Source organism: Lontra canadensis, unplaced genomic scaffold (assembly GCF_010015895.1).
Source record: "Lontra canadensis isolate GAN:19392208 unplaced genomic scaffold, GSC_riverotter_1.0 scaffold4, whole genome shotgun sequence".
Lineage (NCBI taxonomy): Eukaryota > Metazoa > Chordata > Mammalia > Carnivora > Mustelidae > Lontra > Lontra canadensis.
Window position 1 is genome coordinate 11,917,271 of NW_022630998.1, and position 14,515 is coordinate 11,931,785.

Sequence of the window (14,515 nt, forward strand, 5' to 3'; positions counted from 1 at the left end):
TTCAGCTCAGGTCATGATCCCAGGGTCCTGGGATCTAGCCCCACATTGGGCTCTCTGCTCAGCAGGGAGCCTGCTTCCCCTTCTCTCTCTGCCTGCCTCTCTGCCTCCTTGTGATTTCTCTCTCTGTCAAATAAATAAATAAAATCTTAAAAAAAAAAAAAAGTGAGACAATTTTCCTAAAATCACAAGTTCATGTCATGCACGCACACACACGCATACACAAATATACACATATATACTCTCACATGTATATAAAATAGATGTAAAGTTTAAACTCCAATACAAATGTGTATATATTTCTTGAAATATTCATACTATACTTCATGCTAATTAAAAAACTTGGAGAGCACCTCAGGTACAGCATCGTAAACAGCAAAACAGTTCTCCCCACCCACTCACCTGCCTGTTGATTATATGATGGCCCCTCACTATGGAACCAGTGGCAAAGAAGATCTTTAAAGGAGTTTTAGTAGCTGAACTCTTGGGCGTTTTTGGAGCATATTTTTTATTTAATAAGATGAACACAAGCCAAGATTTCAGGCAAATGATGAGCAAGAAATTTCCCTTCATCTTGGAAGTTTATTACAAATCCATTGAACAGTCTGGAATGTACGGAGTAAGAGAGCAAGATCAAGAAAAATGGTTGAATAGCAAAAATTAGGACCAGTCATCGCATTCAGTCTCCCATCTAAGCTGTTTGTGACCTTTGTGGGGGAAAAGAAAGATGAGCACACCACATTGTGGACTCCTGGCCCCACAGAAGAAAACAGAAACTTCTGGTCTGCCATGGCTCACAGTCATTCCCATCTATTATGCAAATCCCTGCTTTTGTTTGTTGCTTTCCTTTGGCATTTACTGTTAAAGATTACTGTTTAACAAATAAAAGACTAGGAGAAGAAAGGAAAGAAAAAAAAAAACTTGGAGAAGATGATATTACTTTTTATTGTAGAGTAGAAGATATTACTAAAATATTACTTGTTTTTTAGTCAACTTTATCATAAGGTATATATTTTTCTATAGTAGCATTTTGGAAGCATTTAGTATGCGCTAATGGAGTGTGTTTTATGATGATATCGGTCATTGGTTTTCATCAATTTTTTCATTATTTACATGATTTAGGATGAATCATCCATGATCTAGGAAGGTCATCCCACCACTTATAACCTTATTGTATAGTCTTATAATATAAAAATTTGTGTTTTCAAGCATTGTTAATGTCTTATAAGGTTCAGGGTGTCAGATTATCTCAACCAGGAATGATGTGTAGTCACCCTTATTGGCTTTAGGCAAAGGCATATTCAGGCTGATAAAGATCAGGATGAATCTCCACGTTGGTAGTGGTCAAAACAGGTAGTAGCCAAAACATCAGATAGGATATGTTGATTAACATTGATAAAGTCAGAGACTGCTTTAAGCACCATGCATAGTTTCAGTCAGGTAACTGTGTAACACCTGTAAGAGAATTAGTAAATCCCTAATAATTTATGTAAAGTCCAAAGAGGCATATCTGAATCAATAAAGGCCATCCTTATTGTTAGTAATAGTACTATACAACCTATACCAGGAGCATTTGGCTTGAAAATAAAACCGTGTCAGTGCCACACATTACAAACATTAAAATTAAAGACAATCTGAAATTTTATAGAGATCACCAGAATTCTTCAAAATAATCTTGCAAGGTGTGCTATTTCATAAAGTTAAGAAAATGAACAAATTCAGTCTCATAGTATTACTTAACTTTCATACAGTTTTCTGGTAAACAGAGGCTAGGGTCTGACCCCAGAATTGTCTGTCATCAAAGACAAATTTCTTTTGCTTACGCTAAGGCTAAACAGAGAGACACTAGCCCCACTACCTATGCTCAGTTATTTATCCCTTGCGTGGCAAAACATGGTCCAGTGGCTTGCTGATAGTAAGTGGAATGTTTATTGTGGTGATATCAAAAAAGAAAGAAGACATGTCATTGCTTCCCTCTCTTTCATCCCATTGATAAAACTACCAACTCTACTTAGGGCAGAATTAACAATGTAGCTAAATAACACTCATTTCTGATAATACTATGGAGTTCCTTTTTAAGTCTGTTCCTTGAATGTTTCCATATCTAAGAGGTACTTCTTGGGCTACCTGTTTAGGAGTGGAGAGTAGAACACAGGTAAGGCAGAGTACGTTGGTGAGGCCCCAGGCCCATTTCAAAAGCAATAGTTCTAGTTTTCTCTCTCATATATTAGGGTTCTCCATTAACTCTCCTTTTTTTTTTTTTTAACAAGAAAAAAGAAAGAAAATCACAGATATTACATATTATATATTCATATAGTCCAATGAGATATTTATTGTTGTTACTACAATTTTATACTTTATACCCTTGAGGCCTTAGAGATTAAATATTTTGCTCTAGATCACAGATTTGGCAAAAATCAGACTCCAGAGCCTGTGGTCTTAAACATGGAACACTTAGAATATTTCTTAGCATAATATAAGGGCAGCATGAACATTTTATTGCTGTCCTGTTTTTCCTCAACTATGTCATACAGAGGATGTTTTCTACTTCAATGAAGACATGAAAGGTAAAAATGATTTCAATTAAAAACCTGTGAAGTGAATAACTACCCAAGACAGGTCCATCTGCCCAACCTATTGCAAAATGAGGATAAAGAGAACAAAATAGATTCCTTTCAGAATTTATTGTAAAATAAACTTTGTTATTTGATAAAATAAACATATTTGCCATGAAAACAGCAGGAACCTGAACTAGAACAAAAATACAGAGAAATAGACTAGTAGTAAATAAATTAAAAAATAAAATGAGCATGAATATATGTACAGCAAAATTATACCAAAATTTTAATGAACCTCTTGTAAAGTTCTTTGAGAAAATAAAAAGAAGCATAAGATACTACATCAGCTTATTTTATGATGTTACTGTACCTTAATTTCAAAATCAAATAGATTCATTTGTATAGGTTACATTACACTTTAGTGTAATAGAAAAAAAAAAATCAAAGCAACTGGTTTACACAGAAAAGGTTCATGTCCTGAGTATGCTAGATTCCAATAAAGATTAGCTGGAAATTCAATCATAAGGACAGTATGAGACAAATGTATCAAATGAATTATCTTACTAATCTTTAGAAAAAAGCAAAGATCATATGTGCATAAGGAAACATATTTATCTTTTTAAAAAATTTGTATTGTGTTATGTTAGTCACCATACATCATTAATTTTTGATTCTAAGATACATTGTGTACATATAACACCCAGTGTTCTATGCAATATGTGCAGAAACAGATTTATATTAAAAAAGAACACAATGTTCAAAAGGTAGGGTAATAGTTCACTAATAATATTGTAAATTAATAACACAGGTACAACAGGAATGTCCATTATATAAAAGAACAACAAAATAAGAAAGACAGAAAATATTTAGATTACCTGCAGTGGAGAGAGTAGTAAGAATAGGTAGACAGGGAAACAAAAATATATTTTCATGGATGTAGTTATTTTGCAGCTAGTTGTAGTCAATAATATATGATTGTTTCCATATCAACCGATATTCATGTATGGCTACTTTTCAATTACTGAATAATATTTCATTTTATTGAGATCCTAATACATACAGTGACACACAACCGATGAAAATATACTTCCTTTTTATTAGAAACAATGCTACAACATGTTCTTTGAGCTATAGATTTGCATACACATTCAGTATTATCAAAAGTAGCTTCTTAACTGTGAAAATAACATTAAAATACCTAAAGGCAAACAATAGACTTTATTTATGGGCCAGAGGCTGAACCCTGGCTTGAGTCGGAATCCTTGAAATTGTATTTGAACTTCCTGGTTCATGATAGTATGGATCTAGGTTGAGCTGTGCCATTTCTATCACAGTGCTATAAAGAAGGGTGCACAATTCTTACCTACTCATGAAGTGGCAAAATCTTGAAAAATCTGGAATATTTTGTCTGGGTGTACAGAGATAATTTTAGCATAAAACTCCTATATCAGGGATACTTGCATGGCTCAGTCAGTTAAGCGTCTGCCTTTCTCTCAGGTCTTGATCCCAGGGTCGTGGGATTGAGCCCCACTTCAGGGCCCTTGCTGAGTGGGGAGTCTGGCTCTTTCTCTCCCTCTGCCTCTGTCTGGTGCTCCCCCTGCTTTTCCTTGCTTTCTGTCAAATAAATATATAAAATCTTAAAAACAAAAACAAAACCAAAACTCCTATATCAAATAGTTTATTCCTCCCTCTCTTTACCTGTGGTACAACTATCTTCCTCCCTCCCTCTCTCCTAAACAAATCTGAATTTAGGCCAAATTTAAGTGACCAGTGTCTCCCAATCTTGTCCTCTAATAAGGACAGCTACCTTAAAATCATTAACTTTCCACCAGGTACTTCTAGCTTTTTTATACCTCTTCCTTTGTGTTGTTTCATATTTCATATCTATTTCATTTTTACCTGCCACCTGTCTCCCACCCCTGCAAATTAATAAATTAAAATGCACTGTTTTGAAAAGGCTAAATGTGAACTTCATGAACAACTTCCGAATATGTGACCTAAAATCTAGTTAATGGTGTGCCTTTTGGGCTAGAAAAAAATTAAACTTGGTTCCTCCCTCTAGATTCTATATGCTCCTTTGACCATTCTCCTTTGGATACCCAGCCCATACCTGGGCTCTACTTTTTTGCATGGTTATTCAGGTACAGATTGTTTGCAAAGTTGCTAGGGCTTTTTCTTTGGGGGGGTTGTTTATTTTAGCAAAGGATAAAATTTAATGTATCAACAATTATTCTATGGGCAATACAAGAAATAAAAAAGGGATAAATGGCATAACCGTTATCTTTTGAAGATCAAACTTGCAACATGCACAATATAAGCAAGAAATCTGTCTTTCAGTTCAATTGCCACATCATCAATATACAAAGTCAGAGTAAAGAAAACAACACTGGATAAAAAAGATGGTGATTAAATATTTAGTACTTTCATTGTCCAATGTCTTAAAAACATTACATCACTTTTTTTTTTCATTTTATGATAGAGTACATATTGTTCTAACATAGATACCAAATAGTTATAACCTCTCTGTTAGTATAATTGTCATGTTACTCTTCCTTGATGCAAGACATTTTAAAGACTTTTTGAAGGACATTTAAGGCAATCCATTTTCCTTAGTCTTCTATGAGCTCTTCACATTTCCACAAATGCTTTATGTCAGGTATTGAATTTTATGTTAATGTTTGCAAATTTCATTTTATTCTCCTTTATTTAGATGAAATTGTTTTAACAATTTCATTTACTTCTATGATGCAAATATGAGATTGTCTTATTTTGGAATACATCTGGTCAATTAGCTGCTATATGGATAACTAAGCCAACTTTATTTGATTTTGGATTTCTATGTAAATATATAATTGCTTCTCAGTGCTTCAATTGACTCTCAGAAACATTTTTGAACTTGATATATTTGTTGTCAATCCTCTAACTGGCCTTTCACAAGATCTACTGTAATTGAACTATTACTGAATCTCATCATGGCATGTATTTTTTCCCTTCAGGTACATAGCTAATTCGAGGGTGGCTATGATCATTTTTTTTTTTAACTTAGTTCTGTACATCTGCCTAATCTCTATGGTTTTTCTCTTTTATCCCCTCTCTTAACATGAAAATAAAATGACTCTATCCCTAACACACATATAATGCATTTATTATATAAACAAAATTTTAAAACAGCTTCCAGAAACATGATTATTTTAGATCATGTGAAGATGTATCTGTATTTTTAGTTTATTTGAAAAATGTTTGATGGCTCCTATATTTGAATTTGTATACTCCACTGGCATTTGGCAACACTGTTATTTGAGAAAAGGTAAATGTTTTTATTTCCTTTGTCATCTGATTCCAAGTTACTTCTTAGCTTTAAATTTTACATTCTTACTAATTTGAGAAATTACCACAACCTCAAAGCTTTGCAAAGAGTATCACTTTTATCACAAAAAAATAGCTCCCCAAAGCCCAACTCCTCTATAATACTTTTCTTATGCTTTGGATCCCAATTCCTTCTACCATTAGGACCTTATTCAATTATTTATACTGATTCCTGCATATTTAATTTCTCCATCTCTAGTAGCTCTTTGCTTGGATTATCATCAACCTTTAAAGAACAGCAACAACAACAAAAACAAAACAAAGTGCAAATTCCCCTTGATCTTATTAACCACTTGGACTACTATGCTTTTTGTCATCTTTTCACCCAAAAGCCCAAAATAAAAGCTGAAACTCAGGGCCTTCTTTCCATCAATTCTCTTTCACACTAAAAACTTCAGTAAGACTCCTCTCTGCAAGGTTGACAGTTAGGTGTTAAGTATGACTCTTTAATATCTGCTCTTCAAGAAAGTCCCTGACTTCCCGTATTTTCACCTCAGCTATGCCATTTACCTGCCTCAATGTTCTTTATAAAACAGACATAATACAGTATTAACATCATAAGACTCTTGTGAGGTTTGAAGTGGGTTAATGTGTAACTAAAGTACTTAGAATAGTGCCAAAGGTCTTGCTGAAAATGTGAAATCATTAGCTACAATGATTATGGAAAATTCCTTCATCTTCCTCTCTCCGCAATCATCTCCCTGGACTGTTCACATGTTTGGCTTCCAACCTCAGCTCTACTACCACGTACTTGTAAGGCCTTCCCAAATCACTCTGCTACAGTGTTATCACCTGATGCTGAGCCATTCTCTTTATACTACCTTTATGCTCTTTTATACTGTTATTTTCATTATTGCTTCTCATTATTCATTTTCTAAATATTTTAAAATGTATCTAAATATCATTTATATCATTTAGATATATCATTTAGAAAATATATCATTTTCTAAATACATCTAAATAGTTATTTATTTTAATATTTAATATAATCCCAATAGATACAGGATCCATGAAAGCAACCATGAGATTAACGACTCTATCTCTACCACAGAGTAGGTTTGCCAGGTTATCTGTCAAAATTGTAAATATTACCATCCCTATTATGTGAAATATCAGCTGTATTCAAATTGCTCCCAACTTTCATAGTGGCACAATGAGAGGCCATATCCACTTTCCAGCAAACTGTACCGTTGAAAGTGAAAATTTAAAAAACAAATACATTACCATTTTAAGTATCTGGAAGTAAAAAAACAAAACAAAAACAAAGGAATATCTGGAAGTTATCCTAAGGACAAAAAAAAAAAGAAAAAAAAATGCTGAAAGAAATCTACTAAATCTCTATAAAACCTTGGGGGGCTGTGGCACTTGAGTCTTAACCATCTCCCTCCTTGCCTCATCCTGCTGCTCAAAATGTCAGAAGCACTGCTCCAGACAAGTGTAGATAAAACCTGGAGCTTCCTTTCCTCTTAGGTTCCAGTCAAGGAACACAGTATTTTATCAGATGCCAGCATTTGTCATAACACCACCCCCTCCAAGTTGTAAGTTGCAAAGCTAAAATACTGGTCAGTGTGTCCATGAGGTCTGAGGTTCACTTCCTCCACCCAGCCCTCACTCACAGCACAAAGAACTTACCCCAGGAGCAGCAGGCCAAAAGTACTGAGGACCTGATCGCACTTTCCCCATCTTGATTACAGAGTGGAAGTTCCACATGAGTAGATACAAACTGAGAACACCAAAGGCTACCATCTTACCCAGCACCTTATTTGCTATAACAAGCTGGCTATTGGACCCTTACACAACTCCAGAGCAGTAGTGTAGAGATTCTGACCAGGGGATGAGGTAATCTGCAAGAAGCAAGAGGTCTAGAGCTTTCCTGAAAATAACTGACAATGTGAGGAGTTGAAGCCTAAATAGTTATGATTGAAAACAGCAGAGGTATTGAAGGTAAGCAGTTAAGAGGAGGAGGCTGGCAGCTCATTGAGAAGAAGCTAGATCATATGACACCCAGTTTAAGAGAGTACACCAAGGAAAAAGAAAGCTAAAGAGATCACTCTTGGGATCAGAATAAACCCCATAGACTGGCCTCATAAACTATTCCTGCAAGGAAAGCTATCCTTTTTGAAGATTTTATTTATTAATTTATTTATTTGAGAGAGAGAAGTGCACACACCAGAGGTGCACAAGCAAGGTTGAAAGGCAGAAGGGGAGGTGTAGTGGGGGTGAGAGAGGGACAAGGGGACTCCATCGAGTTTACAACCCCCACACAGGGCTTGATTTAATGACCCTGAGATCAGGACCTGAGCTGAAATCAAGAGTAGGAGGCTCAACCAACTGAGCCACCCAGGTGTCCCAAGAAAGCTAAATTTAGCTAGATTAGACTGAGGGGTAATTTACTTCCCAGGCTATTTTTAAAAACAATAGAGCAATCAGCCTCAAATTACTGGAGATGGGAGTTTGAGATGATGCTAAACAAGGCAATTTCTCTTAACAGAGAAATCAGAGAATAAGACAGTCCTGCTTAAAACACTGTCATTTTAAGGGGCGCCTGGGGCTCAGTGAGTTAAAGCCTCTGCTTCCTGGGATGGAGCCCTGTGTCGGGCTCTCTGCTTGGCAGGGAGCCTGCTTCCCTTCCTCTCTCTCTGCCTGCCTCTCTGCCTGCTTGTGATCTCTGTCAAATAAATAAATAAAATAAAATAAAAACACTGTCATTTTAGAATGGCTGTAAAGATATCCAAAACTGATGCTTTTGAGAAATCAGAGGCTTCATACAGGAGAGGAAATAGACATGACTGGAATAGTCTAGCCAGGTCATTAGACAAGCAAATCAAAACAAAAAACAAACAAAACCTTTGAGGATGAGAGGGAATCAGTATCCAGAGCTTCTTTAAATATCTAAAAAGTGCAGTTTTCAACAAAAAATTAAAAGACATACAAAGAAACAGGAAAGTGTGACCCATATAGGGGAAAAAATGCAAGCAACACAAACTTCCTACGAGAGGGCCTAGATGTCAGATTTAACAAAGATTTCAAAGAAGCCATTATTAAGATGTTCAACGTTCAAAAACCTAAAAAAAAATACATAAAGAAATAAGTGCAACTGTGTTAACTGTGTTTTATCAAATAGAGAATATCAATAAGGAAACAAAAATTATAAAAATTAACAAAATGGAACCTCTGGGATTGAAACATTCAGTGATTGAGGTTAAAAACATCTCTATGGAGGGTCAACAAATGTCTCTAGAAGAAAGAATCAGTAAAGTTGAAGGCAAATTGATAGGAAATGCTATCTGAAGGATAGCAAGAAAAAGATAGAAGGAAATCAACATAACCTTAGAGAAATGTGGGGCAACATTAAAGCACAGGACTAGAATACTAAGAGGAGAGGGAGAAGAATTAGAAAGTTCCAGAAAATAATGGCTGAAAACTTCACAATTGATTAAAAAACATCCATCTACACATCCATGGAGCTCAGCAAATTCCAAGTAGGACAGACACAGAGATCCACACCCAGACATACCGCAGTAAGAAAGAAATACAAAGACAAAGAGAAAAATTTCAAAGAGAAAAATGACTACTGGCTTAAAAAATATCCTAATAAGATTAAAAGCTAATATCTTCATAGAAACAATGGAGGCTTGAAAGCAGTGCAATGACATTATAAGTGCTGAAAAAAAAATCAACATAAATCTCCTTTTTCCCAGCTTTATGGAGATACAATTGACATATAACATTGTATAAGTATAAAGGGTACAAAGTGATGATTTGATATACATATATATTACAAAATGTTTACCACAATAAGGTTAATTAACCCATCCATCACCGCACATAGTTATCATTCTATTGTACATGTGAGGTGAGAATATTTAAGTGTTACTCTCGGCAACTTTCAAGTAAACAACACAGTACCATCAGCTGTAATCACCATGCTGCATATTAGATCCCTAGAATTTATTAATCATATAACTGGGAGTTTGACCCCTTTGACCAATATCTCCCTACTCCTCCCAACTCTAAGCCTCAGTCAATCACTAATCTCTTTTTCTATTAATTCAATTTTTTTAGATTCCACATATGAGATTAAACAGAATTTGCCTTTCCCTGTCTGATTTATTTCACTTAATAAATGCTTTCATGATTCCCTCAAGTTGCCACAAATTGCAGGATTTTCTTCTTTCTTTATAGCTAGATGATATTTCAATATATTAGATATTTTATATTTAATTTTATATTAGATAGTGTATATATATCACCTTTCTTTATTCATTCATCCATTGTGGAACACTTAGGTTGTTTCCATATATTCACTCTTGTAAATACATTGTAATGAGTAAGGGAGTGCAGAGATCTCTTATTTCTTCAAGATCCCGTTATCATTGCCTTTGGATACATAACCCAGAAGTGTGGTTGCTGAATCATGTGATGGGTCTACTTCTAATCTTTTTAGAAAGTTCCATACTGTTTTCCATAGTGGTTATTTCAATTTAATTCCCACCAACAGTCCACAAGGGTTCCCTTTTCTCCACATCCTCATCAACACCTGTTATCTTTTGCCCCTCGGATACAAGCCATTCTAACAATGCAGTGTAACTCCTTGGGGTTTTGATTTGCATTTCCCTGGTCCCTACTGATCTGGAGCATCTTTTATGTACCTGTTGAGCATTTGTATGTCTCCTTTGGAAAGTATCTATTCAGGTCCTTGGCCTATTTTTAAATTGGCTTAATAGTTGTTTTTTGATATTGAGTTATATGAGTTGCTCATATATTTGGGTTATTAACCCCTTATCAGATATATGGTTTAGAAATATTTATAATACAGATACCTCCCACTCCACAGTCTGCCTTTTCATTTTGTTTCTTTTGCTATTCACAAGTTATTTAATGTGATGTAGTCCCACTTGTTTATTTTTGTTTTTGTTGCTTGTTCCTTTGGTGTCAAACAAGGATGTTATATCCAGAGAAACTATTTTTAAAAATGAAAACAAAATGAGCTTTCCCAGAATACACAGAAATAAAGAAAGAAACTGGAAAAATCTATTGCTAGCAGACCAAACTATCTTAAAAAAAATACAAAGGAAATACTTCAGGCTAAAGGCAAGTGACCCCCAAGCAGCAATTTAAATATGTGTATGTGTACACGTGTGCACCTACACACACACACACACACACGCACACACACACACACAGGCTCAATGAAGGTTTTTACATAATAAAAGAAAGAATAGCATCGATATTTTTCCTTTTTTCTTACCTTATTTAAAACAATTGCATAAATGTTTATGCATATAGTTTACAGATTGTTGGGCCTATAATATACAGAGATGCAACATAGCAAAGATAAAAACACAAAGGATGTGTGTGGAAACAAATATGTACTAGAGTGAGGATATGGCAGACGGTAACTTGAGTCAAGAGAAACAAAGGAAGAGAACCAAAAATGGAACAAAAGGAGACTAATACACAACCACCATAAATACATACTTCCTCTCCTTTCTTCTCTCAGTTCTTCAATAGACATCAAATTACATAAGGTGATAATTTTAACAATTTATTGTTGGAGATATATCTATGGATGTTTGTATGGAATATAGAAGATACAGCTAATTTGGAGGATTCAGTAACATCTTTCTTTCTCACTGAAATAAACTAATTATGTATCTGAAAACAATTTCTGTTAAGTGAATATATATACACTGTAAGCCAAGAGCAATCAATAAGTAACTCAAACTATGTAGTGAAAACATCATTAAAAGAACTAAAATTTTACTCTATAAAGTGTTTACTTTATGAAAAAGAAAATACAAAGGAGGGAAAAGAAACAAAAGCGACATGAAACATATAAAAAACAAAAAGTAAAATGGCAGAAGTTAAACTATCTCAATATAACACTAAATGGAATCAGCAAAGTTGATAAATCTTTTGTTATATATAAAGCAAAAGAGAGGAGATTCAAATTACTAAAATGAGGAATGAGAGAGGGGCCATTTCTATTGACCTTATAGAAACAAAAAGGATTTTAAGGAAATGAAGTAAAAGAATTTTAAGGAAATAATATAAACAAATGACCAAAAATTAGACAACTCATAAAAAAATGCATAAATTCCTAAAAGACACAAACCGCTGATGAAGAAACAGACAATCTGAATACACTTTTAAGAATTGCAGAGATTGGGGCGCCTGGGTGGCTCAGTGGGTTAAGCCTCTGCCTTCGGCTCAGGTCATGATCCCAGGGTCCTGGGATTGAGTTCCGCATCAGGCTCTCTGCTCTGCAGGGAGCCTGCTTCCCCCTCTCTCTCTGCCTGCCTCTCTGCCTACTTGTGATCTCTGTCTGTCAAATAAATAAATACAATCTTTAAAAAAAAAAAAAAGAATTGCAGAGATTAAAGTTTTAATCAAAAGCTTCCACAAAGAAAAGCCCAAGTTCATATGATTTCCCTGGTGAATTCTACCACACAGTTAAAGAAGAACTGATACCGATTCTTCATAAAATCTTCCAAAATACAGAAGAGGAAGAAACATTTCCCGACTTGTTTAGTGAGGCCAGTATTAAATGGATACCATATGAGACAAAGACATCAAAAGAAAAGAAAATTACAAAACATTATCTCATGAATGTAGAACCAAAAATCTTTAATAAAATACCAGTTATCTAAATCCAGCACCAAACACAGCCTGACAGAGGATATTTGTTAAAACCTAAACTACCTTATACTTAATGGTAAAAGAATGAATCTTAAACCCTAAGATTAGGAACAAGATGGAATGTCTGCTCTCACTACTCCTATTCAACATTGTATTGGAGATTCTCACCTGCACAATTGGGTTTAAAATGAAATAATATGTATCCAGATTGGAAAAGAGTTAAAACTACCTGTATCCGCAGGTGGCATGATCTTGTATATAGAAAATCTTAAATATTCTATTAAAAAACTAATAGAATTAATAAATGAGTTCAGAAAGGGTGCATGACATAAGATCAATATACAAAAATCAATTCTATTCCTCTGGCCTTCATTGAACAATATGAAAATGAAATGTACAATTTCCTTTGAAAAAGGATAAAAAAATAAAACACCAAAGAGTACATTTGACCAAAGAAATGGCAAAAATAATACTATGAAATCTACAAAACACTGCCGAAAGAAATGAAAGATATGAATATATGTAAAGATATTCCATCTTCATGGACAGTAAGACTTAATTTTGTGAAGTTGCCAATACTCCTGAACTGATCTTCAGATTTAACACAATCTCTAACGAAATCCAGCCGGTTTCTTTGCAGAAACTGACAAGCCCTTAAGTTCATATCAAAATTCAGGGCACCAAAATATCTAAACAATTTTGAAAAAAACAAAGTTGGAGGACTTGCTGTCCCAATTTCAAGACTTACTACCGTGCCACAGGTATTATGTTTGGTACTGGCATAAAGATAGATACATAGATCAATGGAATAGAAATAAGCCCTCACATTTATGGCCAGTTGACTTTCAACAAGGGTACCAAAATAATTAAGTTGGGGGACACTTGGGTGGCTCAGTCAAATAAGTGGCCAACTCTTGATTTTGGCTCAGGTCATGATCCCAGGGTTATGATCGAGCTCTGCATCAGGCTATGAGCAGGGTGGTGGAGCCTGCTTAAGATTCCCTCTCTGACTCTCTGCCCTTCTGCTCCTTTCTCCCCAACCCCACTCACACTCTCATTCTCTAGAATAATAATAATAATAATAATAATAATAACAACAACAACAATAATAATAATAATTGATTTTATCAATAATTAAGTGGGGACATAATTAATCTCCAACAAATGGTGCTAGGACCCTGGATATTCATATACAAATTTTACACTGAATGGGTCAAAGACCTAAATGTGAGTCCTAAAGCCATAAACTCCTAGAAGGGTGAACTCCTAGGGATAGACCTTTATGACCAGATTTGGCAAATCATTCTTGGATGCAGCACCAAAACACAAGCAACAAAAGAAAAAAATTTGATAAACTGTACTTCATCAAAATTTAAGATTTGTGTGCTTCAAAGAACAGTTACAAGAAAATAAAAAGACAAACCACAGAATGGAAAAAAATATACAAATTATATGTCTGATAAGAGATTGAATCTAGTATATATAAAGAAAACTTAACAACTCTGCAACAAAAAGACAAATAACCCAATTTAAAATGGCCAGAAATAAAAATGATGCAACTATTGTGGTGGGGGGGAACACTTTAGAAAACTCTCGTATTTCTTCCAAATGTTAAACATAGAGCTACCATATGACCCAGGAATGTCAATGATAGGAATATATCCAGGATAAATGAAAATATATCCACAGAAAAACTTCTTCACCAGTGTCCATGGCAGATTATTCATCTCAGCCAAAAAAAACCAGAAATAACTCAAATGTACATCAACTGAAGAATAGATAAATAATTTGTGGTATATCCATGCAATAACATATTAATTAGGAATAAAAATCAATGAAGTACTGATACATGCTACAACCCAGATAAACCTTGAAAACATTATGTTAAGTGAAAGAAATCATTCGTAGAAGATCACATGCTGAATGATTCCATCATATGAAATATCCAGAAT

General features: G+C 34.6%; 1 protein-coding gene across 1 annotated transcript; it reads left to right on the forward strand.

Annotated features, from left to right (window-relative positions):
* Positions 1-430: 430 nt before the first annotated feature.
* On the forward strand, positions 431-661 carry LOC116858786 (protein CEBPZOS-like). The gene has a single exon (XM_032843694.1). It carries the CDS (start codon positions 431-433, stop codon positions 659-661), a length of 231 nt encoding a protein of 76 aa, XP_032699585.1.
* The last annotated feature ends 13,854 nt before the right edge of the window (positions 662-14,515 follow it).